The sequence below is a fragment of the Arachis hypogaea genome, chromosome 17 (genome assembly GCF_003086295.3).
Source record: "Arachis hypogaea cultivar Tifrunner chromosome 17, arahy.Tifrunner.gnm2.J5K5, whole genome shotgun sequence".
NCBI classification, from domain to species: Eukaryota; Viridiplantae; Streptophyta; class Magnoliopsida; order Fabales; family Fabaceae; genus Arachis; species Arachis hypogaea.
The window spans coordinates 33,449,847-33,477,063 of NC_092052.1; the positions used below are offsets into that span (position 1 = coordinate 33,449,847).

The 27,217-nt window shown below is 30.2% G+C and overlaps 3 protein-coding genes and 1 long non-coding RNA gene across 23 annotated transcripts; 3 read left to right on the forward strand and 1 right to left on the reverse strand.

The window, feature by feature from the left end:
* Nucleotides 1-7,581: 7,581 nt before the first annotated feature.
* LOC112766250 (uncharacterized) lies at nucleotides 7,582-11,937 on the forward strand. 19 transcript variants are annotated; one of them, XR_011875127.1, is made up of 12 exons: nucleotides 7,582-7,876; nucleotides 8,150-8,215; nucleotides 8,322-8,361; nucleotides 8,447-8,560; nucleotides 8,663-8,760; nucleotides 8,901-9,035; nucleotides 9,129-9,318; nucleotides 9,871-9,918; nucleotides 10,011-10,087; nucleotides 11,134-11,203; nucleotides 11,296-11,372; nucleotides 11,567-11,937. XR_011875127.1 is itself a non-coding variant. In XM_072222703.1 (12 exons), the coding sequence occupies exons 3-6, from the start codon at nucleotides 8,341-8,343 to the stop codon at nucleotides 8,983-8,985; spliced, it is 318 nt and encodes a 105-aa protein (XP_072078804.1). In that variant the 5' UTR covers nucleotides 7,582-7,876; nucleotides 8,150-8,215; nucleotides 8,322-8,340; the 3' UTR covers nucleotides 8,986-9,035; nucleotides 9,129-9,302; nucleotides 9,871-9,918; nucleotides 10,011-10,087; nucleotides 11,134-11,203; nucleotides 11,296-11,372; nucleotides 11,567-11,937. The 19 variants fall into 19 exon arrangements, 18 of the variants coding, with proteins under 18 accessions (XP_072078804.1, XP_072078816.1, XP_072078813.1 ...); XM_072222703.1 differs by having other exon boundaries at nucleotides 9,129-9,302; XM_072222715.1 differs by having other exon boundaries at nucleotides 8,918-9,035.
* LOC112766251 (uncharacterized) lies at nucleotides 10,675-13,084 on the reverse strand. Its single transcript, XR_003184215.3, has 2 exons — nucleotides 12,778-13,084; nucleotides 10,675-10,928 (listed from the first exon to the last, which is right to left on the reverse strand). It is a non-coding gene; the product is annotated as an uncharacterized lncRNA (long non-coding RNA).
* A 1,054-nt stretch (nucleotides 13,085-14,138) lies between these two features.
* On the forward strand, nucleotides 14,139-24,273 carry LOC112762437 (thioredoxin H9-like). 2 transcript variants are annotated; one of them, XM_025808273.3, is made up of 6 exons: nucleotides 14,139-14,282; nucleotides 14,699-14,770; nucleotides 14,955-15,066; nucleotides 17,149-17,271; nucleotides 21,171-21,296; nucleotides 23,774-24,273. In XM_025808273.3, the coding sequence occupies exons 3-6, from the start codon at nucleotides 14,983-14,985 to the stop codon at nucleotides 23,924-23,926; spliced, it is 486 nt and encodes a 161-aa protein (XP_025664058.1). In that variant the 5' UTR covers nucleotides 14,139-14,282; nucleotides 14,699-14,770; nucleotides 14,955-14,982; the 3' UTR covers nucleotides 23,927-24,273. The 2 variants fall into 2 exon arrangements, with proteins under 2 accessions (XP_025664058.1, XP_072078802.1); XM_072222701.1 differs by having other exon boundaries at nucleotides 14,149-14,282; nucleotides 14,696-14,770.
* Nucleotides 24,274-25,162: 889 nt separating this feature from the next.
* Nucleotides 25,163-27,015, forward strand: LOC112762436 (low affinity inorganic phosphate transporter 8-like). The gene has a single exon (XM_025808272.3). The coding sequence runs from the start codon at nucleotides 25,217-25,219 to the stop codon at nucleotides 26,897-26,899; it is 1,683 nt and encodes a 560-aa protein (XP_025664057.1). The 5' UTR covers nucleotides 25,163-25,216; the 3' UTR covers nucleotides 26,900-27,015.
* The last annotated feature ends 202 nt before the right edge of the window (nucleotides 27,016-27,217 follow it).

Genomic DNA, 27,217 nt, shown 5'->3' on the forward strand with positions numbered 1-27,217 from the left:
CCCCATAAATATTCACCAGTGATGGTGATGGATAAATATTCACCAGTGAGGGTGATGGATATGGATCATGATTATGATCAAGTTTATGATGAGTATAACTCGAGTTGGGGATGCACGACAGAGGGACAGTCCAATGGCTAGCTACCAGGACTTGTCGGGTTGGCTCTATAACCGACAGATGATATCATCAGCCACTAGGGACAGGCATGCATCATAAGCATACTACATGAATTGTTTGAGATTGCCTATTTGACTGCATATTACTTGCTAATTGCCTAAATGCCTTATCTGTTCCTATTTGTAAATCTCTTGTCTGATATAACTGTGTTTGCTATATTATACTCCTGCTGGTGGTTGGGAGGTCTGAAGGAATTGGAAAGGGAAGTATTAGTTAGACTGAAGAATCTTTAGTCAGTTGCCACTTACGGTTTAGCTTGTTTATAAGCTTTGATATTATCTGAAGGAAGTTCTAGGATTGCCTTCGGCTTTCCTCTATTATTATGTATTATATATGTGGAAGCTGTTACCGTGCTGGGGACCTCTGGTTCTCACCCATGCGGATTTTGTGGTTTTCAGATGCAGGACGCGAGGCTTCTCGTTGAGGCATGCTGGGGACTTCTGGATTAGCGAAGATCCTTTGTTCTCGGGACTCTGTTTTGGGTTATATATCTTGTTTAGATACTTTTATCTCCATTAAATAATACAAACTGTGACGACTCCTTCTAGAGGGGATTTTTGGAGAATAGGTTTTCTGTATTTGTGTCCCTTTGGGTTTCCTTTGGGGTTTTCTTATTTTATCATATGTATATATTGCTATGCTCGGACCGGTTATCTTCGCAACCGGGTTTTGAGTCTTGATATTCCCATTTTTGACACTCTTTATATATATGATCTTGCACTAGCTTACCCTTTGCTCGTTACGTTATCATTCGGAGTGTTACGTTTTCGAGTTACGGTTTTTGTTTACCCCTTTTTCTTCAAAGGCTCCTAGTTATAATCAATCATTCATAATACTATACGTACTAAATTTTTGTTTTAGAGGTCGTAATACCTTGCCATCTCTGAATTATGACTTAAGCATAAGACTCTGTATGGTAGGGTGTTACAATGAGTCTCTAAACTCCATTGTTGGGGGTGAGGAGCTCTGCTGTGTCTCGATGAATTAATGCAAGTATTTCTGTTTTCTATTCAAACACGCTTGTTCCTATCTAAGATGTTCATTCGCGCTTAACTGTGATGAAGGTGATGATTCATGACACTCATCACCATTCTCAACCCATGAACGTGTGCCTGACAACCATTTCCATTCTATATCAGATTGAATGAGTATTTCTTAGATCTCTCAATCAGAATCTTCGTGGTATAAGCTAGAATTGATGGCGGCATTCATGAGAATTCGGAAGGTCTAAACCTTTTCTGTGATATTCCGAGTAGGATTCAAGGATTGAATGACTGTGACGAGCTTCAAACTCCTGAAGGCTGGGCGTTAGTGACAAACGCAAAGGAATCAAGGGATTCTATTCCAACCGGATTGAGAACCAACCGGTGATTAGCCGTGCTGTGACAGAGCGCGTGAGCGTAGTTTTCACTGGAAGGATGGAAGGTAGCCATTGACAACGGTGATCCACCAACACACAGCTTGCCATAGGAGGACGTGCGTGCGTGAACAAGAAGACAGAGGAAAGCAGAGATTCAGAAGACAAAGCATCTCCAAAACTCCAACATATTCTCCATTACTGCATAACAAGTAACCTTTAATCCATGCTCTCTTGTTTATTTGCAATTCACTTGATAAACATAATTGACTTCCTGACTAAGATGTACAAGATAACCATAGATTGCTTCAAACCAACAATCTCCGTGGGATTCGACCCTTACTCACGTGAGGTATTACTTGGACGACCCAGTGCACTTGCTGGTCAGTGGTACGAGTTGTAAAAAGTGTGATTCACAATTTGTGCACCAGCTTCTTATTGATCTGTTCTATAATTCATAGTTTTTTATTTGTTCGTCATACCTAATTGCTCTTGAATTTGTTCCTCATATCTGATTTGGTAATTTGTGTAAATTTGTTCTATATATTCGGTAATTTGCTCTACTTCGTTGATTTTTCTATTTTTTTATTCATAATAAAAAATGAGGGAAAGATAACTGTGACTTAGTGATGCAATTCTATTGTTTGTTCTGTTTTAGAGTTCTATTCAGTTTATGTTTTATCTAATTTGACTTCTAATCCTTCATTTTTTTTCTTTTTCAATTTTTGTACACCAAGTATTTGTTCTTTTTCCTAAATCAAAAGTTCACATCAAATAGGAGTATCTAGCTTTATTTTAAGAGCTTTTATATATATATATATATATATATATATATATATATATATATATATATATATATTCTATTTTGAGAGTTTAAATTTCTATAATATATTAATGTACATTAGTAATATTGTTTATTTGCTTAGATACTTGATATAGGTCAAACAATTTTATTAATGGTTTCTAAATCGCTGTTAAAGAAACAAAGTCAACTAATTGAGGTAAGTATTTTTTATAATTGAAGCTTACTCTTTGTTAAACTTAAAGAATTTTAATTGTGTTTAGTGCCATTTTAATTGATTAACTATATTGGTAGCATTCTTATTATTAGGATCTTCACTTCTTATACATCATGCTTATTACAATTCTAATAAAAAGATATGTATACATTTAATCTAATCTAATTTGAGATTATGTACCATAATTTATTGTTGAAATTTTCAACTATTATTGTTCATAAAGTTAAAATTGTATATACAAGTGCAACTTCTTATTATGAATAATAATAGTTGAAAGTTTTAACAATAATAGAAAATAGAAAACTTTCTACGGTCAAATTATTCATCAAATTATTCATAAAAAAAATAGAAAATTTGACATTTATAATATTTTTTAAAAATATATATTAATTTTTACACTTAATTACAACTGTTAAAAAAATGTTAAAATAGCTTTTTTTTTCTTGTAGTAATATCAATACACGATTTTATAATATTTAAAGAATACAATTATAAGTAAATCAAAATAATTATGCCTTATTTATGATAGAAATAAATACATTATTTCATATACTAATTACTTCCTCTCTTCTAATTCTTTCTTATATTTTCTCCTCACTCGAACAGTATTAAACAAAGTATAATTTTTTTTGTAATGTATTTTTTTACTTTTTTTATTGGTCTAATTATTCTGTTGGTCCCTATAGTTTCGTTAAATTTTTAATTAGGTTCCTATACTTTTTTCCTTTTAATTAAATCCATGAATTATTTATTTTTTTCAATTAAGTCTCTATCGTGACAAAAATATTTGATTTAACGGAATATTCCGATCCTAAACTAAAGATACTTTAACGTTTTTGAATTCCTAATTATCTCTTCCCTTCGATTTTTTAAAACGACAAAATTAGCCTTTTCACTGTCATTTTCTTTCACTCCCTCTTTCGTCCCCTCGTTGCGCACACCATCGTCAGCTGAGCTCAAATCCACCACTGAAACATTGCTTGAGGGGTGTCGCTTCGCCTTTGTTATCGCCACCATTGAAGGTGTTTTTGCTGAAATTTTTCCACCAGAGTCGTGCTTCCTCGTTCTCTTTTTCACAAAACATGCCATTACGAGCAGGTTTGGTTTTTGTACAAAACTTCCCTAGTACGAGTTGAAGGAAGGATTGGAGACTCACGGGTATAGTTCATGGTGTTGGTTTGAAAACCACTTTTCGTGTTCATCCGTCATGTTGCCAAGGCTTGGCAAGTCCCCACAGATAGAGCCAATATACAAGACTTTGCTAGTATGGATTGAAGGAAGGATCGAGGACTCGCCAGTCTTGGTGATGATGTGATCGGATTCCTGGAGCGACGGGGGTGGTACCTGCAAAGACACTCCGATACTCAAGTCAAAATGGATCTAAGAGGTGTAAGTAAGGGTTAGGAATGTGTAACGTACCCGAGGGAGTTTCTGGCTCCCATTATATAGTTTGTGTTGTTATCTTATCTTATCTTGTTGACTAAGATAAAAAAAAAAAAGTATTTGAATTTGAATATTAGTTAGAGATTCCCGACTTTCTAGCCACTTTGGGCCATAGGGATATTTTGGGCTTTGGGACCCGGGTCGTCGTTAGGCGGTATGGGGCTCCATACGCCAAGTCCAGAACAGTTTTCATCGCTACTACTTGCAGCACCGCAGTTTCCACCGTTTAGAGTTTTGAGTTCTGTGAAAATCCTTTTATTTGCCGATTGTAATTTGTTTTCCTCCTAATTGTTATTGGTTATGTTGTCATTGTTGTACACTCAGGAATCTTTTTTCTTATGTGTTAGGGACTTGTAGAACAATGAACGAGTGATTGATGAAGCAAAAATCTTCGAGTAGAAATTAGAATCGAATCGTTTTATATAAATAAGTGAAATCAAATTTCCTTTTGAACTGTGTATTGTGATAGCATAATAATGATGATAACGCACGGTGGCAGTGCATTGAGCTCAGGGGTGAAGCAGCAGGTTAAATTGGAGAAAGAAAACGAGCTCAGGATTGAGGTTGGAAATGATACTTTCTTTCGCCTTCGTCTTCTCAATAGAAATGCCGATATTTTAGGCACTGAACTTACCCCCAAAATTTGGCTCAATTTTTCACTTGACTCAAATTTGCTTTATTTTCAAATTCATACTCTACTATTCTTCTATTTTCATCATTGTTATTGTTATTGCTCTTATTTGTATTTAATTTTTCATTTAGGTTTTTACTTAGTATGGTGCTACTATTAAAATGGAAGGTATTATTGAAACTGATTATATTATTATGGATGAAGTAAACCTTCTTTACTACCATAATTTTTGAGTTGGTTTAATTGTTTAAGAAAAATGTGACTCTTTATGAGTTTGATTGTAAATTCTAATGGTCAATTATATTAATGTACATGCTATATTAAAAGTCAAAAGAATTCGTGCTGAAGCTTCATCCTCTCTTAGGTGTGATTTTGTCATCTATTTTTATGATAAACTGTTATTTTTGTTTATAAATCACGCTGAACAAATTATAGGAAGTCAAGAAAATACTTTTTTTGTTTGTTTGTTAGTATATGCTTATGTGAATTTTGTTGACAGACTTGATTGTTGTTCAGGAACCTAAGATAATTATTGTAAGATTTACTGAATTTAGAAAGAGTACCTACTCAATATGAATAATTTGTAAAGAATAAATGAGGAGTATAATAATAAATTTATTTTTATTTAATATTTTTTATAATGTTTACTATCAGGAGGGGCTTAAGTAAAAAAAATAGTTTAAAAATTTAATTAAAAAAATAGAGACTTAATTAAAAATTTGACAAAATTATAAAAACTAATAGAATAATTAAACTTTTTTCATTTTGTTTATATTTATATTAATAGAAACATAAACAAGAATAACTTCACGTAGATCAAAACTAATTTTTATATCTATATATTTCTTACTAAAATTTTTCGAAGATCATTCAAAAACTGAATTTATGTGAATACTCATTTTTAATGATACAACAAGCTTAATAACTCATATAATGCACTCATAAAAAAAATCTGGATATTATTCGTAAATATAAAAATAATATCTAAAAATATTTAAAATTATTCGTTAGTAATATATCTCTATTTTATTTATATATAAGAATCGATTAATTTTAAATAGAATTTTTTTTTGAAAATGAATTCAATTAATAGACTTAACAACAATTAATTAATAGAGTAATATTTTTAGATTATACCTAAGATAATTATAAAAAAATCCAACTATATTTCAAAATTAGTCTGCCGTGATCGTCGGATTTTGCATGAGATTATTCGGCAATAAAAAAATTCTATTCTTTTAAATTTTATTTTATTCAGGTTCTTTAGATTTAGTGTCGACTTTATAGTGAGATATATAACACTAAAAAAATTCACAGTAATTTATCACTATTTTATTTTATAATTTTTTAATTAGCATCGATTGTGCTGACGGTAATTACCATCAAATAAAAAATTAAACGATAATATATTTTTATCAAAGTTTTTATGGTCAAATAAATTCCAATGATAAATTCCATAATACCGAGTAAGGTTTTGAGAACCGAACCAATCATCAAATCGCTCTAATTACTGATTTATTGGTTCAACCAGTAGTTTAACCGAAAAAACCATTTTTCATTCACTATTTGTAGAGCAATATATTTTCAAGCTAAATCTATTTTTCGTCATAAATTAGAAGAACCTTGTAACTGACTATTGTTAGAACTTGGAGGATTAGGATTAGCAACATCATTCGAATAAGAGGATTGACATGCAAATTATTAATCTTACATTGTTATCAACTTATCACCAATTGCTTCTTGATTAATATTATCATTCATAATTGAAATTAATAAATTATTTATGAAATTAAAAACAACAGCGGCACATACAGCAAGAAATCTAATAATCATCAACAATCAGCATTCAGCATTTGGCATTCAACACCAGCATAAACATTACAAAATAGTGATAACACTAAATATTACAAAACATTAATCAATAATCACACTAAACTTGCAACCAGCATTCAGCATAAATATTACAAAACAGTGATAACACTAAATATTACAAAACATTAACCAATAATTACATTAACATGCAACCAGCAATGACAAAATAGCAACAAACATTAGTACATAAACATTTCAAAACAGTGATAACACTAAATCTGCACCCAGCAACCAGCAATTACAAAATAGCAATAAACATTACAAAACATCACTACAAGAAAAAGCGTATTTATCGACGCAAAAAATCGACGGCTATCTCTCCCGTCGATATTTTTCGACGGCTTGCTGTCGATATTTAAAAAAAAAATAAAAAATAAAATAAAATAATAAAATCGATGGCATGTTCGTCGATTTTTTTATGATGCATTAAATTCCTATTAACTATCATCATATTGTCAACGAACCGGATGGTGAAAATACTTTTATTTTAAAATCGACGGACATGGCGTCTATTTTTATATTTAAAATATCGACAACCTTTCCGTCGATAAATTTAAACAGTTCAGATTGATTTCTTAAATAAAATGAAGGGTGTGGATTTAATGTATAAAATAGACGCTGAAGGCGTTGCTTTTTTTCAAATTAAAATCGACATGAATGGCGTCGATTTTATATAATAATATCGACGGCACCGTTGTCGATTTTAGTAACAATGTAAAATTCCCAAACTTATATTATAGATAGAAACAGTCGATCTCACTACAAGAAATTATTAAAAATAAAATATTAAAATCGACGACAATGCTGTCTATTATTTTAGCAACTTTCAACACCCTTTTCCTACAATCACATTGCCGACAAAGGAACGGATGATAAATCTTTTTCTTTAAAATCGACGGATCTTTTGTCTATTTTAATAATTAAAATATCGACAATTTTTGTCGTCGATAAATTTTAACGATGGAGATTTTCTTTTGCAATAGGATGAACGGTTTAAATTTATTATATAAAATTGACGATTAATATGTTAATTTTTGTTTTAACTAAAATCGACCAACTTACCGTCGATTTTTATCTAACAAAAAATTATGCCCGCGTTTATTACCCGCGTCCTCCGTTTCAATCAATTTCCCAAACATTAACCCCAAACCTCCACAGACTCAAAGTTTGGAGTGAAGCTGCTGCTGCTTCTTCTTCTCCAACGCTTGAGAGTAGAGACCAGAGAGGAAGTCACCGTCACGGAGAGAGGCAGAGAGCAGATCAGTAGAGCTTCTTCTTCTCCGACGATTGAGAAAACCCGCCGTCCTCCGTCAGAGAGCAGAGCTTCTTCTTCTTCTCCTCCTCCGCCGAGCCTGCTGCCGCGCCATCCTGTTCATGTAAGTTTCTCTCAGTCTCTCTGATTATTATACTTATTTTTGCAGTTGTTGTATCTACTATTTTCATAATGAAATTCTGAATTTGCATTTGTTAATAACAATCGCATCACTGAAACCTAGTTAGCATAATCAATTCACCACATTTCATCAATCGCTTCGTCTCTCTGTGCCGTTGTTGCTGCTGCCTTCAATTGACCGTGCTCAATCAAAATCAGTTACTCTCTCTCTTTCGTTCTTCAATTGATTTTTTTTTCATCAATAAAAAATTTTCAGGGAAGAATCATCTCTTGCAGTCTGAGATTAATCAATAATTTTGTAGAAGAAAAGAAGATACCCGAGGTTCTTCTACTAAAATTATTTGTTGCATCAGTTTCTTCTTACAAAGCATGATTTTTTGTTAAATGTGATCAATCATTTTCATATATTTATTTCTGAAACTTCTCAGCTATTGAAGACATTTCCAAATGCATCGAAGTTTCTCAAGAGTAAGTTTTCACTGATTCTTTACACAGGTTTCCTAAAATGCCTCTGTATTATAAAGAAGCAATCACATTTTTTTCTTTTTTGTAGCACTTGTGGCTGGTTTTGAGGTATGCAATTCTCAATTTGGAAGTTATTCAAGCAGCAATCTCTTTGGCCAAACAGGAAGGTCTTCTTGTTTCTTTGGATTTGGCCAGTTTTGAGGTACTAACCGCCACAATTTGTTTTTCTTCTTCTTTTATTATTCTCTTCTATGAAAAAATTAATGAAGCTAACTGTTCTCTAATACTTCTTTTCTTTGACAAGATGGTGAGGAAATTTAAGCCACCACTTATGAAGTTATTGGAGTCTGGCAATATAGACCTCTGTTTTGCCAATCAGGATGAAGCAACGAAACTTCAATTGTAATTTTTTTTGCTGGCTTCTTTCCCAATCTTGTTCTTTTTTGCTTTGGTTGGAAAATGTGTAGTTGACTCTGCTGTGAACTGTTTGCTGTTGTGCATTGATCATTTGGAGAACATGACTAACTATACAATCATGGTAGTTTGGTTCACACTGCAGGAATTTGTTCTCAAGCCATTGCCTCCCAATATAGTGCATATCAGGATCTGATTCATGAAGCTTTCTAAAGAAAGCTAGTGTTCTCATTGCTCTTGCAATGGCTGCTGGCACTGGAGGGGTACAATGATTGCTATATTCATAGTGCTATGTTTTGCTCATATTATTGTAGATTCTAGATTGGCCATCAATAGCATTTTTAATGACTTTGAAGGTCTGGCCATAATAAATATGGAAGTTCACAGCATCCTCCACCTTTGAGAAGCTGCTCACTTTTGTTGGGGTGGTCCCTCCACAAACACCTCCACAACAGCTCAAGACCCAAACCAATGCTAAGAGAGAGAACAAGGCTTGAAGCCAAGAACTACAAGGAGTTGAGTCCATGAAGGTGAATGAATGATAAAGTAATTAAATCTGTTGCTATACAAAAATAATGTGAACAGTTGAGCTAATTATATATGTGCCACACTTTGCTCATAGTCATTATTTTAAGCTACCTTTTAGAAGGTAATAATAGAAAGCTAATAAACTTTTTTGCTATAGCAATTATGTTTTGCAGCTAAGCTAAACTGATAAATAATGCTTTAGTTTCTGTGATGAGAATAATGAAATATAGATGGAGATTCAGACTTGAGAGTGCAGAAATAATATTAAATGGATTGCAATAAAGAAATAATATTGTTGAAATATATAGTATGAAATGAATTATTAGTCATCTATTTGAAAGGTTAGTTAAGTTTGGAGGAAGAGATTATTAGCCATTTAAATTTAGAGGAAGAGATTACTCATTATTGTTAGTTAAATTTTTATCAACAACCAAAGCTATTTGAAAGGTTAAAAAATACATTCAGACTAACTTCTAAAACAAAAATGAAGTATTTGTGTGTTTGTGAATTGAGTAAGATACCTTCTTGTTGATGGTTAATTTACTTTTTTTCCTCTGTCTGTTGTTGCAGTTATGTTAAGAGAAAAGTTGTGAAGGGGTGTGGGGTTGAATAATTAAGGTATTGTGTAGTGATTTTTTATGCACATAATAGAATAGATTCTCCTAATATAGATATAGATCTTCTTTCTCATTTCATACTCTCACGTGCAGAAATGATAAATCTAACTACATCTTTCTATATGGTCCTGAAATCCTATATCATATGATGTCCTTTGAGACTGTATTTGGTAAGTATTTGCTTAGTTCTGTGCTTTGGTTATGTTTATATATGTATGTATACTATAGAAAATAGATGCCTTCTGCAAGATTTTTGTTCTTTTCATTATCTATGTATATGGATGTGAATTGCATAAGAAAGGTAACAACGTGATTCCCATAAATTACTTACGTATGCTTCTTGAACTTTCATTATATGTGTAACTAAAAATAATGTGACTTCAAAGTCTTCATTTAGTGCTAAATAATAATAATTTGATGAAAAGTTGTTCCTGCCCTCAAATATTACGTTGGTGTTAACTGTTAAGTAAGGTTTACATAGTTTCTGGCTACATCCCCACACACATTAGCATAATATCAAAAATAGAAAATTAGTTAGTATTAATTAAATATACCTATATTTGGCATTTAAACCCACCTAAAGTCTATATTTTAGACTTTTAGGTAACTTTAATTAATTTTTCTCCTCTTATTTTAAAGAGCTAGCCTTATATATAAGTGGTCATTTTATTTGGACTATGTTGTGATTATTATGTAATTATTATATTTTAAAAAATATTATTAAAATTAAAATTTGAAAGATTTTAGGAAAATAAAGTTGATAAAGTGAACAAGTATGCTCTGCATATTTATTATCCTTAATAAAAGTTCAACAACTAAGACTTGGAATAATAATCACACTACTCTAAAAGTCCAACGTATTTGGCCTGGTTTAGTGCTTACTTGAGTGCCTGATAGGATGTCAACCCCATGTTTGGCATGGTTTAGTGCTTGAATCATGGTAATTAAGGTGAATCTTGCATCCCCCTCTTCATAGACACTTGTAAGATAGTTGTGAAGTTCAATTTGGCCCTGTTCCATGTGATAGAAGGAGTGAGAAGAAAAAAAAGGTGAAAGAGGATAGTTTCTTGGTGATAATAGGCTCTCATTTTTAAGTTTTTTGTGTTAAATGATAGTGTATTAGAGTAACTCTATGCACAATTCAATATCCTACTTTGTGGTCCATTTCTGCAACTTGAACTAACCTGTGTATTAATCCTTGGTTTATATTTTCCAGTGATTTGGTTGTAGCTTCTCCTGTGGAGGATTACTTTTTATACATTGATGATCAGAAAAATCCTGAAAAGGTTAGAATTTTGTTCAAATTACTTTTCTACTTTATTTCCAAAGAAAGAAACTCTTTTGACTTAATTCCTTTCCTCGTCATTGTTAATGGTAGGAAGAAGCTGAGAAAATTACACAACCAATTTTAGATGCTTTTGGTGAAGACTGAAGACTATTCTATTTGTTGCCAAGGTAATGAATGAATCACAGTTAGTGTTAGCCCACTGATTATTGGAATTATGCAATTTTATTTGTAATTATACCTGAATTCTTTTAAATTTTACTATAGGAGCTGCTTTTTTTCCTTTGCAAAGTTGCATGAACCATTCTTGTTAGTTTTTAGATAAATTAATCTCATTAATTTTCTGTCTTACCTTTTAATACAGTATTGAGAAGCAGCCCCCACATCAAAAAATTTGAAAAGTTGGAATAAATATGGTTGTTTGAGACGGAGATTGCGGCCGCGGCCGTGGCCGAGACCGAGGCCGAAAGGGGAAGCCTAGGTTATTTAGACTTGGATGATTCTGACGATCTTGATGACTCGGATGATTATTTAGACGAGTATGAGTAGGTTATTTAATTACTTTGCTTTGAATATTTTGTATTATTAGTGGATTTCAATTTAAACGAATATAAGTCTAAGTTTAATTATTTATTTTGTCTTGAGTCTTTTATGTTAGAGGATTATTTATTATTTTGATAAGTTTGTAAACTCATTATCTAATATTTAGTATAAATTTTATTTTTATATTTAAAAGTTTATTTGTTTTGTTATTTATATTCTATATAAATTTTATTTTTATATTTATTTGCATTAATTGTTTACTATTTTTCAAATAGAAAAAATAATTAAAATATATCTATTAAAATCAACGGAATGATTGTCGCTTTTTAATTTTAAAATAGACAAGAAAAATTAAATATAGACAAAGAATTTGTCGGTATCTAAATAATAAAATCGACGGCAACTGTGTCGATTTTATTGGATCAACTATCGACAGTCACGTTGTCGATTTTAGTAAGCATATAATGAACGAAAACGCTGTCGATTTTATTGAATCAAATATCGACGACAACCTTGTCGATTTTAGTAAGAATGTAAAATTTTCAAACTCATATTATAGACAGTAACGCCGTCGATTTTATTAAATTATTATCGACGGCTAGGCAAGCCGTCGATTTTATTAGAATTTTGAAAAATCGACAAGCTTTATAGCGACCACCTCCGCCGTTTATTTTACCGTCGAAAATTAATATTATCAACGGCTAAGCCGTCGATTTGGCCGTCGATTTTAACGATGTTTCTTGTAGTGCATTACACAAAAATTTGAACAAAAATTCCAGAAATTAAAAAGAACAAGAAGAACCAAGCATTACGAAATTAAACAGAGTCATAGCAAAATTAAAAGGAAGAAGCGGATGCAAAGCAAAATTAACTAGAGCCATCAATAATCAGAAGCAAAATTAAACAGAGCCATCACTCATCACTCATCAGTAACCACTAACCATGGCAAAATTAAAAGATGCGAAAAAAAATTAAACAGACTAACAAAGTCATCAGTAACTAGAAGCAAAATTAAACAGAGCCATCATTAACCTTCGACGGAGACATGGATGGCAACCGGCGACCCAACGGCGAGACCACGGCGATAGGCGAGGCGACGGCAAGCGGCGATCCAACGGCGAGCTGCTCCAAGCCACGAATAGAGAAGCCAGGGAAGATGGGGACGACGAGTCGAGCTACCTAAGTTCCGGACAGGGAGAAGAGGAAGAAGTGGAGGCGGCGAGAACCTGGGGATGGCGGCGGCAAGGAACCTAAAGCTAGAATTCTCTTTGCTTTGCTTCAGAAGGGGTCAATGGGTGCACAAATGATCCTCGATTCGGAGAAAAGGGGGGTGTTTCATGAATGGGCTGGTTTTGTTTGTTTTTTTTTAAATAATAAAACAACGTTGTTTTCTTAGAACCGGACTATTACTAATCCAGTTCAACAGATTGGTTTTCGACCGATTTAACGGTTTTTAAAGGATTTTTTCTCTAGCGGTTATTAGTACTAGACCAAACTGTTTTATGACCTGTTTTTGGTTAGATCGGTTCAACTAATCAGTCCGATTTTCAGAACCATAATACCGAGCGATCGAATATGCTGTAGTGATCTATCTAACAAGTTATTATTATTTTATTTCTTTTAACGAGAGAAATTTGTTATAATTAGAGAATAAGATACAAAGGAACAATCTTGTAAAAGGTTATTTTTGACTTATAAATGTAAACAATTAATTAACATATACAAATGACTCTAATTAAACAATAATTTTAAATAACTTAACAAAAACAAAATCTAAATTATTTTTAATTTTTTATTAAATGATTATTTCTTATATAAAAGCTATGTTATATTATTTTAGCCTAAGCTAGCGCGATCTAAATCTTGTAGTAATATAAAAGAAAGCTATATGGGTTTAGATTTTAGAAGATGCAAGAATGCTTTTATTGTTTTAACAAGAAAAAACTAACGACAAGAAAGCTATGCCATTTCCTAAAAGTGTTTGATGTGGCACCGTGGGTCAAATGCAAGAGATAAGTGTAAAACTTATTTGTTTTATTTTATTTTGTTTGTTTGTTTTTCTTTTTTTTTTTTTTTTTTTTGGGAGAAAGAGTGTAAAACGATGTATTTTCTAATTAAATATATTATAAAAGATTATTGCTTTATTTCAATCAGACCAACAAATAAAGCTCAAGATAATAAGTAATATATTATTACTATTTTTCAATCTTTATGATAATTTAGAAAATAATGTGAAATGATAAATATGAAAGAAAAAAAGGTGCTACATAAAAAAGGGGTTCTCTTCTTTCTGCCATTGACCCCTTCCAAGGTCCATGAATGACAAGAAGATCCCCCTTTTGCATTCAATAACAGTATCATCAATTTTCTCAATTCTATTTGTTTCTTAGGATTCTATGCAGATTATTGTTATGTGTATGAAGAAATTAAAACTTTGTCAAATTATTTGAGCTGAATCATGGAATTCGACAAGAAATTGTGAATATGAAGGGGTCATTGACGACTTAGCTTTAATTCATTCACATGATCAAATAAAGGTTTAAACCCTTTTCGTTACGTTGTAATAATCATATTGATCCTTATAATTTCTTCTTTTACCTTTCTAATTTCCACTTAATTTTTTTTTTTGTATTTTGTTCTGAAGATCTGATTTAACATGAGATGTCATGCCTTGCAAATAGGATACATTACATTGTTCGTTGCAAACTTCATATAATTTCTTGTACCCTTTCTTTGATCATCATTATCATATTATGTTAGAGAATGTTAGTTTAATTTTTTGTAAATTAAGAGAGAAATATTTTACTTGTAATATTGCCTAAGGAGATTAGATTAGAGTAGTAATTTATCACACACAATTTCATGATGTAAGAAACAATATTTCTTTTAATCTGTTTCACTGAGATGAACTCATGTTTATTTGTTTCTCTCTACATATATATGAAACAAGAAGAAAGTATATTCTAGCATCAAGCTGCTTTAGAACAAGGCAGCAGATAGAAACAACAATAATGCTTCATCATAGGTATATATCTCTCCTTTGCATACATGTTATTATTTCTATTCACAATTAATAAGGATTTTATATGGAACGTATAAATACTAAAATTTCATTAATATAAACATGTTTAAAGAATGCTCACCTTTTTGGATTTTTATGAGTCTAATAGAGCTCCTTGCATGTTTTTTTTTTTTTTTTAATTTCTTAGGAGCCTGCAATAAGGTTATAATTTCTTAATGGGCTCCTTTTACTCCAAGTTGCCAAGCTCCAAGTTCCCAAGCTTCAAGTTTGCTTGTCCATCATGTTTTCTGTGCTGTAAGGTAAATTTCTCTTTAATTTGGATTTTGGTATGGTTTTCTTTTGTTTCAGATTTTAAACTTGCATAAACACTTTAGCCCTTTTGGTATAGAAAAATTCTACGTGTTTAGAACACCAAATTAAATTTACAAACTATTAATTAGACACTGGTATTTATATGCTTTTACTTTCACTTTATACACTTCTATAAATTATATAGACAGTCTTTTTGGCATTTTTTTATTATTTTAAAGGTTAAAATTTTTTATATAAATAAATAAATTAAATATTTTATTTATCAATATATATAATTTTAAAAATATTTACGTTTTTAAATTGTATTATAGCGTAAACAAAATAAATAATATTTTAATTAAGTAGATTTTATTTACAAACGAGATATGAAAAGTTCACAATAAAATATATCCCATATGTATAATTGTATATATGTATCTGTAAACGATATATGTAAACGATATATATGTATACAGTATAAATGAGAAAAAAAATAGTGCTTATAATACGATTTGGACCAATTTAAAAAAATAAAATTGATATAATTTATAATGATTAAATTATATCAGTCTAGTTTTAATTTTCAATCTAGTTATTAAATTTATTTTAAACGATTGTTATATTTCAATTTTGAACAATTATTATATATCTAATTTAATTTGATTTAGTGTTAATCTAATTTAAAAAAGATAATCTACTGCTTCCAACCGTTGCCACTTAGAAATAAGGATGGAATTAATAATCATGTTCAATTTCGATAATCCACTTCTCGAACATGTACACTTTTAAATCTAGCATTGCAAAAAAGAAATTATAATTTAAATCTTATTAATATAAAAATTAATAAATTTTAAATATTTAAAATTTACTATAAAAATATAAGTTTGACAAAAATTTAACAATAAATAATAAATTCTGTAGAATTAGCCTTATATTTTATTTAGAGAAAAATTATAAACGATTTCTGATAATTATCTCAAAAAATAACGAAATTCTTAAAAAAAATACCCAACCCGACTCCTAAGTTTTATTTTTATGAGATTGATTAGTCCATGTGTCAGTATTTTATTTTTTTATACAAGAGCTAATCAGTCCTATAAAAATAAAGATCAAGAATCAAATTGAATATTTTTTTTATTTAGGAAGCTCGTAGTCCTTACTCTCTTTCTGTATCCTCTACACATTTTTACTGTATATCACAGTATATATGCACGATTTTAAAAGCTTGTTTCTCGTTAATGATATCTTTTTTAATTCAGTGATTATTCAATTCTTACTATTATTTCTTCCATTAAGATATATTGGTTAAAGAGTAAAACTGAGGCGAAACTTTTCATAAAGCTTATAGAGTAAAAATTTTCATGAATGTTATTACTTATCAAACTCATCCATAGTAATTCCCATCATACCAAAATTTTCAGTTAATTTCATCAAACTTGTTATTTTAATTTTGAGACGAGCTGAAATGTGAGAGTTGTACGTTTACAAATGAGTTAATACTCAATTTGGTCCCTAAATTTATACGCGAGTCTCAATTTAGTCTTTGAAATTTTAATTGTCTCTATTTAATCTTCAAACTTTATAAATATGCCTCATATTAGTCTCCGAGACGATTTTCAGTACAAAAACATCAATGGAGTGATGATATAGACAGTCGGATGTCACGTTTAAACTTGTAAAATGATGCAGTTTTGATTTTGGCATTCAAATAGCTCAAAAACTGCGTCGTATCACTTATTTTGTTAGGTAAAATTTTAATAAACACCACTTATGATGATGTTTTTGAGTTATTTGAGTGCCAAAATTAAAAGACATCATTTTACAAAGTTTAGTATGGCATCTGACAGTCCATGACAGTGTTCCATTAACATTTGTAGGTTGAAAATTGTTTCAAAAACTAACATAAATTATGTTCGCAAAGTTTGAAGACTAAATAAAGACGATTAAAACTTTAGAAACTAAATTGAGGCTTACATGCAAGTTTAGGGATCAAATTAAATATTATCTCGCTTACAAATTACAATGTTGATTTTATTTCCATTCTGTGTCTTCTGTCCTTTTGTTATTAATTAGTCGATTTAATTGTGCAGGTATCTGAAGGTGATGGTGGTGAGAGCCATTCTGGAGAGGTTTCCTCCAAAAACGTGCATCACGTAACTTCCATGCAAATTTGGGAAACAATGCTAGCTCAGGCCAGCACAGACGGCAAGATTGTAAGTCTTTATATAATCCGTGTGGAATAATTAACAATGAGAAATGCTAAAAAAAATCAGAATTTATTATATTTAGACAGCATTTATTAATATTTAAAAGTGTGGTTAAAAATATATTGTTAGATTATTAAATTAAAAAAATTAAATTGATAACTAAAAGTGATGACAAAAAAATAATAAATTTTAACGATTTGTAAGCATTTTTCATTAAAAATATTATTATTGGCGCAATTTATATAAGAGCAGAGTTAATATTTAAATTGACTTTTGAACAAACTTAAATTCATCCTTAAAATTTAAAGTGTTTTGATATAGACTTTAAATTCATTGTGTAATTCACATTAGCTCCTCAAATATATAGTTTCTATTAACACCATGTTGTTGACATGGCATGGTTATATAAATAGTCAATATCATGTATTAGAACAGCATTCAATGCAACTATGTAGAATAAAGAGATGGAAAAGTCTAGGGCCAACAATTTTGTTAAATTTTGGTCAGCATATAATTAACAAAGAAAAGTGAGTTATTGGATGAAATTTTACATCAATTTCATACCATTATAACCATTTTGATGGTTATTTGATGGCTACAAATTATAAAAATTGCTGACCCCCTAGCATTCCTCTAAAGAGATTATATGTCTGTTAGACAGTGTTTGGTGGAGAGATAGAAATAGAAAGACTGAAATTAAGAGACAAAGACTAAAGACAAAGATTGAAATAAATTTTAGTATTTTATTTGGTGCAAAGTGGAAGATAGAAATTGAAATAAGAATGAAATTCTAATTTAATTTGTAAAGAGAATAAAATTGAAATTAATTAATTGAAATAAAGGTATTTTTGGTATAAAATGTTATTAAAGTTTTAGTCTTCATCTTTAAAAATTTTAGTCCCTGTGTCTCCACTTTTTAGAGGTACTGAAATACTAAAATTTTAGGGACATAGTCAGAAATTTTAGTACCAATCTCTAAACCAACAAACATGATACTGAATCTCAATCTCTGTATCTCAGTACCTCAAAACAAACACTACCTTAGTGATGCATGACATGCTTATATAAACAATATATAGTACCATATATCATATTATCCTAACATAATTTGTTCATTACTCATAGGAAAAGTATATGGAACCAAAATATTATCAGCCAAAAACTAAATAAAATCATATTAATTTATATTAATAATTAATTTTAAATTTTTAAATTCAAAATTTAAAAAATTTAAAATTAATTAAGTAAACCTAATTAAAATCTATAAAAGCTTTTCTCTTCTCTCTCACATTAACTTACCCACCTCCAACAATTATATACACCTCTCTCTCTCTTTCACCAATATTGCTGGAAAACGCCGGCGACTTCCATGCTCTCCGCAACGTCCTTAACAAGCGCATCTAAGACAACTACTTCAACACGAAGTCCACTTTCGATCCCAGAGAGAGAGGTAGATGCCGAGGTCAACGCTGATAAATTTGGCGGCGGCAAAGAGATCAACGAAGACGTCCCAAGTATGTGGCGATTCTTAAAGTAGAAGAGGTGAAGAATAAGGAGGAGAACAAATGTTGTGCCGTTTTGTGTCTCCCATCGCCTTTGCCGTCCTCGTGCACCAACTGTTCGGGCAATTGCAAATGTGTGGTTGTATGCTCATCAAAATGCGAGGGCAAATGTGACAGGTGCGAGAAATGCAAAAACTCTAAATGCAAATGCAGGTGTGTGTTGGTATGTTCAAAGTGTCAAAGTGCAAAGTGTGATGGGAATAGGTGTCTTGTTATATGCTTCAAGTGGAAAAGCCCTACGTGTGATGGCCAATGTTGTAAGCCTCTTCCACAACAACCATGCTGTCAGGGGAAGAAGAGGGATATGTGGCTCAGTTGTCATTGAATATGGAAGGGGTAATATGGGAAGTGGCGGAACTATTGAATAACAACAACAACATGAGAATAATAGTCCATCTTCAAAAAATATTCATTTAATATGAAAAAAAAAAAATCCTAATACTTAACAAAAGAAACATTCAATTATATTTTAGCAAAAATAATTAAATATCTATAAAATTTAAAAAAAATAAAATTCTTAAAAAAATAGAGACATTCACATTTGCAATACAAAAAAATTCGAAAAATATATAAAAAAACATCCATTTAGTATGAAAAAAAAATATTCTGATACTTAACAGAAGAAACATCCATATATATTAACTCGTATAGATTTTGGATTCACCCAAAAATATTTGGCTGATTTTTGGCTAATATCCTTTTAGTTCCCTAGGATTGCTCTTACTCATAATATAAACTGTAGTTCTTAATATGTATAATTTTAAGAAATTAAAATTGGTGTTCTAAATTTTTATTTATTATTCATTTTAGTCCATAAAATTAAAAAAATACGAATCAAATTAGTCCATAAAATAATTTTTCTCATTTTTTTAGTTCATAAATTCAAAGGTATTAATATCGTTTTTTTGTCTATTTTTTCACATGTAAATTAAATAAAATTCTTGTTACATAATAAAAAAAAATATTTCAAGAAACCTAAAATATGAAACTAGGAGCTGGCGATGAAAGACAAATTATTTTTTTGTTTCGTTTGTTTGTTTTCTTAATTAGTCAATCAGGCCATTAATCAGTTTTCAATTCCAATGATATATGTGGTTTATTGACAAAGCCTTGTGAGGGTTTGATTTTGATGATGAATATGAGAAAGAGGAAAAATAAAGAAAAAAAAAACAAAAGGTTATTAACGTTTATATAAATGATAAATTTAATCATTCTTTATATATTTTTCAAACAAATTATATTGTGATAATTTTTATATAAATATTCTTTTTATTAATTAATTAGTGTTAATGATAACATGCATAATTTAGACTATAGTAAAAATATACATATTTTAGTCAATTATATATTTATTTTATTAAAATAATATAATTATATGTTATAAAATTTATTAATATTAAATTATTATAGAAAATTGTATGATCAAAATAAAAAATATTTAAATATTTATACAAAAATTTATATTTATGTAATATATAAAAAATAGAATAGAAATTAATAAATTTAAATAATTAATTTTAAATGTATGAAATAAAAATGAGAGAAATTATTTGAGAGACATTTAATTTGATTTACGATCTCTAATTTTAAAGATTAAAATGAGTCATGAGCAAAAATTTATATATTTATTTAAATTAATTAAAATAATAACATATTAATGATACATGAACAAATTATATTATGATAAATGATGCATAATTGACATGTGAATAAATCGTATTATAATACTCGATACTATTACTGTCCACTATGTATATAGTATAGATAAATATAGATATAGATAAGGGTAGTACTACATTAATAAGTTATTATGGGACCAAATTTTTAGTAAAATATTTTAAAGTTGTATTTTTTACTGTCTTAGAATAATGACAGAGACACAAGATATATTTACGCAACGACACAGATTCATATTATTTATATAGAATTTTTGTGTTTTTATTTAAATATTTTGTTTTTTATTTTTTTATTTATTATATATTTGTTTGGAACTTGGTTATGAATACACTTATTAGTCTAGTATTTTTCATTAAAAAAAAACTTATTTATAAAATTATTTTTGATACTGATAATTACTTTACCCACTTATTTTTTCTCTCATTCACTTACTAAAGGGGTATGACGACTGATGAAAAATGAGAACTAATGTTACATTGATTTATTTAAATAGTCAATTATTCAAAAAAAAAAATCAAAATTAGACCGTTAATTAAAAACGAAAGAAAGAAAAAGGTATATCTTAAATAATAAAGCTTTTTAGCTTCTTCAGTCCTTTGCATATATTAATGATTATTTAACAAATTAACTTGGGTTATTAATATTAATACTTACTAATATTGTTAGGTGGTTGCAAATTTTGTTGCATCTTGGTCTCTTCCTTGCAAAGAAATAATGCCAAGCTACTGTCATCTTGCGGACACATATTCTTCTTCCCTTTTGTTTCTCACTGTGGATGCTGATCAGCTTGCTGTAAGTCATATATACCTATACCATCAATATATATAACTACATGAATTCATGGGATAATACTCAATTTGATCTCTTAATTTACACATAAGTATCAATTTAGTTTCTGAAGTTTCAATTATCTTTATTTAATATCCAAACTTTGTGAATGTAACTCACAGTAGTCCTTAAACTAATTTTTTGACGACACAAATATTAACAGAATATTGACGCAGATAGCCAAATACCATATTGGACTTTGTAAAACAACATCATTTTTATTTTGACACTCCAATAATAAAAAAAATATCTTAAGTAGTATTTATTAAAACTTTTTTCTCCTAAAAGATTCGGCATCGTTTTTGGACTATTTAAACGCTAAGATCAAAACGGTGCGTTTTACAAGTTCTAGCATGGTATTTTGTTGTTTATGTTAGCGTTTCATCAACGTTTTTGTGTTGAAAATTGTCCCAAAGACCAATAATGAATCTAAAAAATTTTAGAAATAGGGACAAAATAATATAACAAATTAATAAAAAATATTAACATTAATATATTTAAATATTTAAATCTTGAATATTAGTTTATTCAAGTTTTTAACAAATAAATATAATTAATACTTTTAAAAATATATTAATTTAAAAATATTTTTTATTTCAATGTTTTAATAATACTGCATGAATAATACATTTATTATTAATATTAGTAACTAATCAAGCATTTAATATTCGTCAAGTTATATTTTTTATTGATTATTTTTTATATGATACAAAAAATAACTCAATAGCTACAAAATCTATAAAGAGTATAATTTGAATCAACTAATTTAAAATTTTTACAATTTTTTTTTGGTGTCTAGATTTTTTCCTAAAATTATGTGAGAAAGACAAAAAAATTTATAAAAAAAATAAAAATTCAAATCAAACAACCACAATTTTTGTTATAGGTAAGTATAGATAAAATAATATTTTTTTTATATAGAAAATGTTTAAATAATTTTTTTATATTTAATTAAAAACTTGACATTTTATAATATTATGATAAATGCTTTTGTAACGAAAATAATATTATATGTATAAACAAAACTAAATTAAACAAAACAATAAAAAGTAAATAAATGATATATATTATAAAAACATTAAATATTAATAATTTCATTTATATTTAAAAAGTTAAGCTTAACTTGAAGTAATTAAATAATTAGATTATTGTTAGTTATTGTTATTATTTGTTTTAAATTTATATAATACAATAATTTTTATTATTATATTAATGTCTAATAGCATAAATACATTTTAAAAGTGATTTTTTTTAAGTGTGGGGATAAATAAATTATTACAATAGAAGCAATTATCTACCCATATATACTTGTTATTGATTTTTTAAAAATATAATTGGGCCAATTGCTCCCACACAATTACATATAGATCCATCCCTACCAGGGATCAATGTGAGTCACGTGTTTGAAAATTTTAAAAACTAAAAAATAAAACAATTAAAATTTGAGGAACTAAATTAAGCTTTACATACATATTGAGAGATTAAATTGAATAATTCTAAATTTATCATTGTCTTTATTTTTCTTTTATTTTGAATATTATATTTTAGATTTAGTGTTTGTTAGTCTCGATTTATTTTATAAAAAAATATTTTATATATTTTTATCTAAGAAATTAGTTTTAATAGATTCTGATTTTTGATATTTTTATCGAAAACTTCACAAAAAAAAAAAAAAGTAAACTGACATTTTGTTTTAAAATTTGTTAACAATAACAACAAAATCTTATCTCACTAGGTGAGGTCGGAACGATATTATTATATTCTATCATGTATCATGTCTATAGTACAATATTTACGTGTAAATCTCTTTTGTCCTTTTTTTTAGCTTCCATCCCATCCACCCTCCTAATCAAGTATTTTGTTGATTTTCTTCTCATACATCCAAATCACCTGAGACAAGATTCTACCATTTTTTCTACAATAGACACTACGCTAACTTTTCCTATTTTTATTTCTTATTTTGTTCATTTGTATCTTCATTCATTCATCTCAATATCTTTGTTACTTTCACACTTATTAACTTATGTTTATGGTTATTCTTTGTCGTCCAATAGATTATTTCATATAACATATAGTTAGTGCAATAAAATATTTTTTTTTAAATTTTAAAAGTATTTTTTTGTCGCATATAAAAAAGACTGTATTAAAATTTGTTAATCATACAAAAAGTTAAATTATAAAATCTTTGTTTTTCCAACATAGAAAACAAAATATCCTTCACCTTACAATCCTTAGAAAGGGATATTTTTAGTAGTTCATTCTCTTTTTCTCTTATATCTTATTTGGTTTGAAGTTGTGTTCAGCTCTTAAATTTATTTCCTAAACGAACCCCCCCCCCCCTTTTTTTTTCTCTCTCTGGCCTTGGTTATTTTTGGACTATTGTATTTATTCAACTTATCTATGGCTTGGAAAATAAGATTTATTATGTTGGTAAAATGCAGGAGTTAAGTACTTCATGGAGTGTCAATGCAACTCCAACATTTTATTTTCTGAAAGAAGGGAATCAAGTAGAAAAACTAGTTGGTGCTGACAAGGTAGAGCTTAAGAAGAAGACAGCTTTTGCCGCTGATTTAGTTACCAAATCTCGCAAATGACACGTTATCATAAACTAATTTTGCAAACTCCATTAATACCTCTCTAAAACGAGAACTTGAGTAAAATGATATAGCGAGGAATTAATCATTCTTGGATCAATTCGCTAAGTACACTAACTTGCACCGGAAGTTATTGTTCTATTTAGTGGTTCATTTTTTCACTTTGCTTTTTGTAATGCATTGGATGTCTAAAGAGAGAGAAGACTTGAGTGGCCAATCCTTCAAATCCTCCATATAAAATATGTCACTAATTATTTTGTACAAGGGTGGATGCACTAAAAAAAATTGGAACGAGATTTACATGATGCCTTTATAAATAGCGAGTAGTGATTTATGTTTTGTGACAATTTCCAGATAGCTATTTTATTTAAAGACACTACAAAAAGATAGCAAATTTATAAAATGATAAATAAATGTATTGCTGCATCTATAGTTGTCTTTGTGTCTCTGGAGTTTGTAGTTATTCTTTAGATTATTGACTTTGTTCTTGTACTTCTGTCATATAGGACATTTTATTAATTATTTAATTTTGACTTCATGGTGGGACTATATTGAAGTTAAATGAAATTTTTTTGGATTCAAATAGAATACTTTAAACTTTAAGGACTAAAGCATGTACTTTACCCTTTATTTAAAGATACTACAAAAAGGATAACAAATTTACTCTTTCCTCCTTGAAAATCACTATAGTAATTTGTTCATGGTTTTGAAAACTGAACCGAAGTGATCAGATTGACCTAGTTAACCAAGAATCGGCTTTCACATCGGCTATTAGAATTTGTTTATAACAATGTGCATATGCAAATGTGGGTAAAATGAGAATAATAAAATAACAATTTCAAAGGCTTATCTTGGTAAGAAACGTTTGCATGGATTTCATCAAATCTTCTTGTACATCCTACAATACTCCAAACAAAACCTAGGAAAATGATCGCTGATAAAGAGACAAAAAGGGTTTTTAAATGGAAGCAGCAATATCAAACAAGATAAGAACAAAGCCAATGCCTCAATCTTAGGGTGCTAACTGATTGCAGCTTAACCACGTATACAAAATTACACACAAGAGAATGATTTATTTTTTCAACCTTTTAACATCAAACAAAGTGATTTTCTTTAATACCAACGTTTTTTTTTTCTAGATATATTCGTTAACTATGACAAATTTTTGCAGCTAATAAATCCAAAGTGAGTAAGAAACATACCTGAAACTGATTTATATAAACTAAGCATGCCATTACTCTGTCCTTTCGCCTACCTTCCCTGGTTGAAAACCATCCTTTGATCATCACCATGGCAACACCGACAAGCAAAAATGTTTTCTCAGAACTTGACAAAGCTAAGACACAAAGATACCATTACAAAGCAATTGTAATTGCTGGAATGGGATTCTTTACTGATGCCTATGATCTCTTCTGCATCACGGCCGTAGCAAAGCTTATCGGCCGCCTTTACTACTATGATCCTACTAGTCATGACCCTGGAAAGCTACCAAAGAATGTGAACAACGCAATAACAGGCGTGGCGCTGTGCGGAACGCTTGCAGGACAACTCTTCTTTGGCTGGCTTGGAGACAAGCTTGGTAGGAAAAAGGTTTATGGAATAACTCTTGCTACCATGGTTGGTTGTGCTTTAGCATCAGGCCTTTCCTTTGGTTCCACATCAAAAAGTGTGGTGGGAACTCTATGCTTCTTTAGATTCTGGCTAGGATTCGGCATTGGAGGAGACTACCCCCTTTCGGCCGTGATAATGTCCGAATATGCGAACAAGAAGACTCGAGGCGGCTTCATTGCAGCCGTCTTTGCAATGCAGGGAGTTGGAATACTGGTGGCTGGAGGCGTAGCCATGTTTGTCTCCCATCTTTTCTTATCAGCATATCCGGCTCTTGATTTCGCAGCTGATCCGGCTGCGTCTACTCAGCCTGAAGGAGACTTTCTGTGGCGAATTGTGCTAATGTTTGGTGCATTTCCAGCAGCATTAACATATTATTGGAGAATGAAAATGCCAGAAACTGCGCGATACACGGCCTTGGTGGAAGGAGATCACAAGAAAGCTGTCCAAGATATGGAGAAAGTTCTAGACAAGGACATACCTTCAGAAGAATCGAATTACCGGCTTGATGACGCTGCGCCTAGCACCTCTTATGGACTATTCTCATCAGAGTTTCTAAGCAGGCATGGTTTACACCTTCTTGGAACAACCAGCACATGGTTCTTGTTGGATATTGCATTCTATAGCCTTCAACTTGCACAGAAAGATATCTACCCTGTGATTGGACTAGTACACAAGGCTTCCAAAATGAATGCCATAAGAGAGGTTTATGAACTCTCTAGAGCAATGTTTGTCGTGGCCCTGCTCGCCACCGTGCCCGGATACTGGTGCACTGTATTCTTCATTGACAAGATTGGAAGGTACACAATCCAGCTTGTTGGCTTCCTTGCAATGTCTGTTTCTATGTGGTTTCTTGGACACAATTATGGAGAATACAGGGGACAATCTAACTGCAGCCCGGCCATAACGACCGATTACTGTAACGGCAAGCCTCACATGTTTGCTCTACTTTATGGAGTTACCTTGTTCTTTGCTAACTTTGGACCCAATAGTACAACTTTTATAGTGCCGGCGGAGCTGTTCCCTGCTAGATTCCGATCCACTTGCCATGGTTTATCGGCCGCAGCCGGAAAATCTGGAGCTATAATTGGTGCTTTTATGGTCCAGGGTTATATTGATAATGCAGATAACAAAACAGAGGGAATGAAGAAAGCAATCCTGGGACTTTCAGTTGTCAATTTGATTGGATTCTTTTGCACTTTCTTGGTTCCGGAAACACGAGGTAGATCGCTTGAAGAAATTTCCGGTGAGGATAAAGAATTCCATAGTGTTATTGTAGATGATCCAGATATGAAAGCAGATGATGAAACAAAGGAAGAAAGAAATGCCAGTGTTGATGATTCTTCAGGAACCTTAAGAGTTTAACTCCTTGGCAATCCAAATTATATAACCCAGAAGCATCATCAAGTGAGGAAAAAAGAAAAGAAAAAGAAAAGGAAAAAGAAAGAAATAAGAGTGCAATGTTTTTGGTAATGAATAGAATAAGTGCTTCCATGTTTGCACAAAGTGTAGTTCTCAATTTCTGTCCTAGCCAATACTAAAAAGAACCAAAAGAATAATTAATGTCTGTTTTCTAGAGCTGCTAGAATAAGCAATTATTTGGTGTCTGTTACTGTGTATTCAAGCTCTCCCATTTTATTCTAGCTCCTCTAAAGTACTCAAAAGAAATAATGCTTCTTGCTG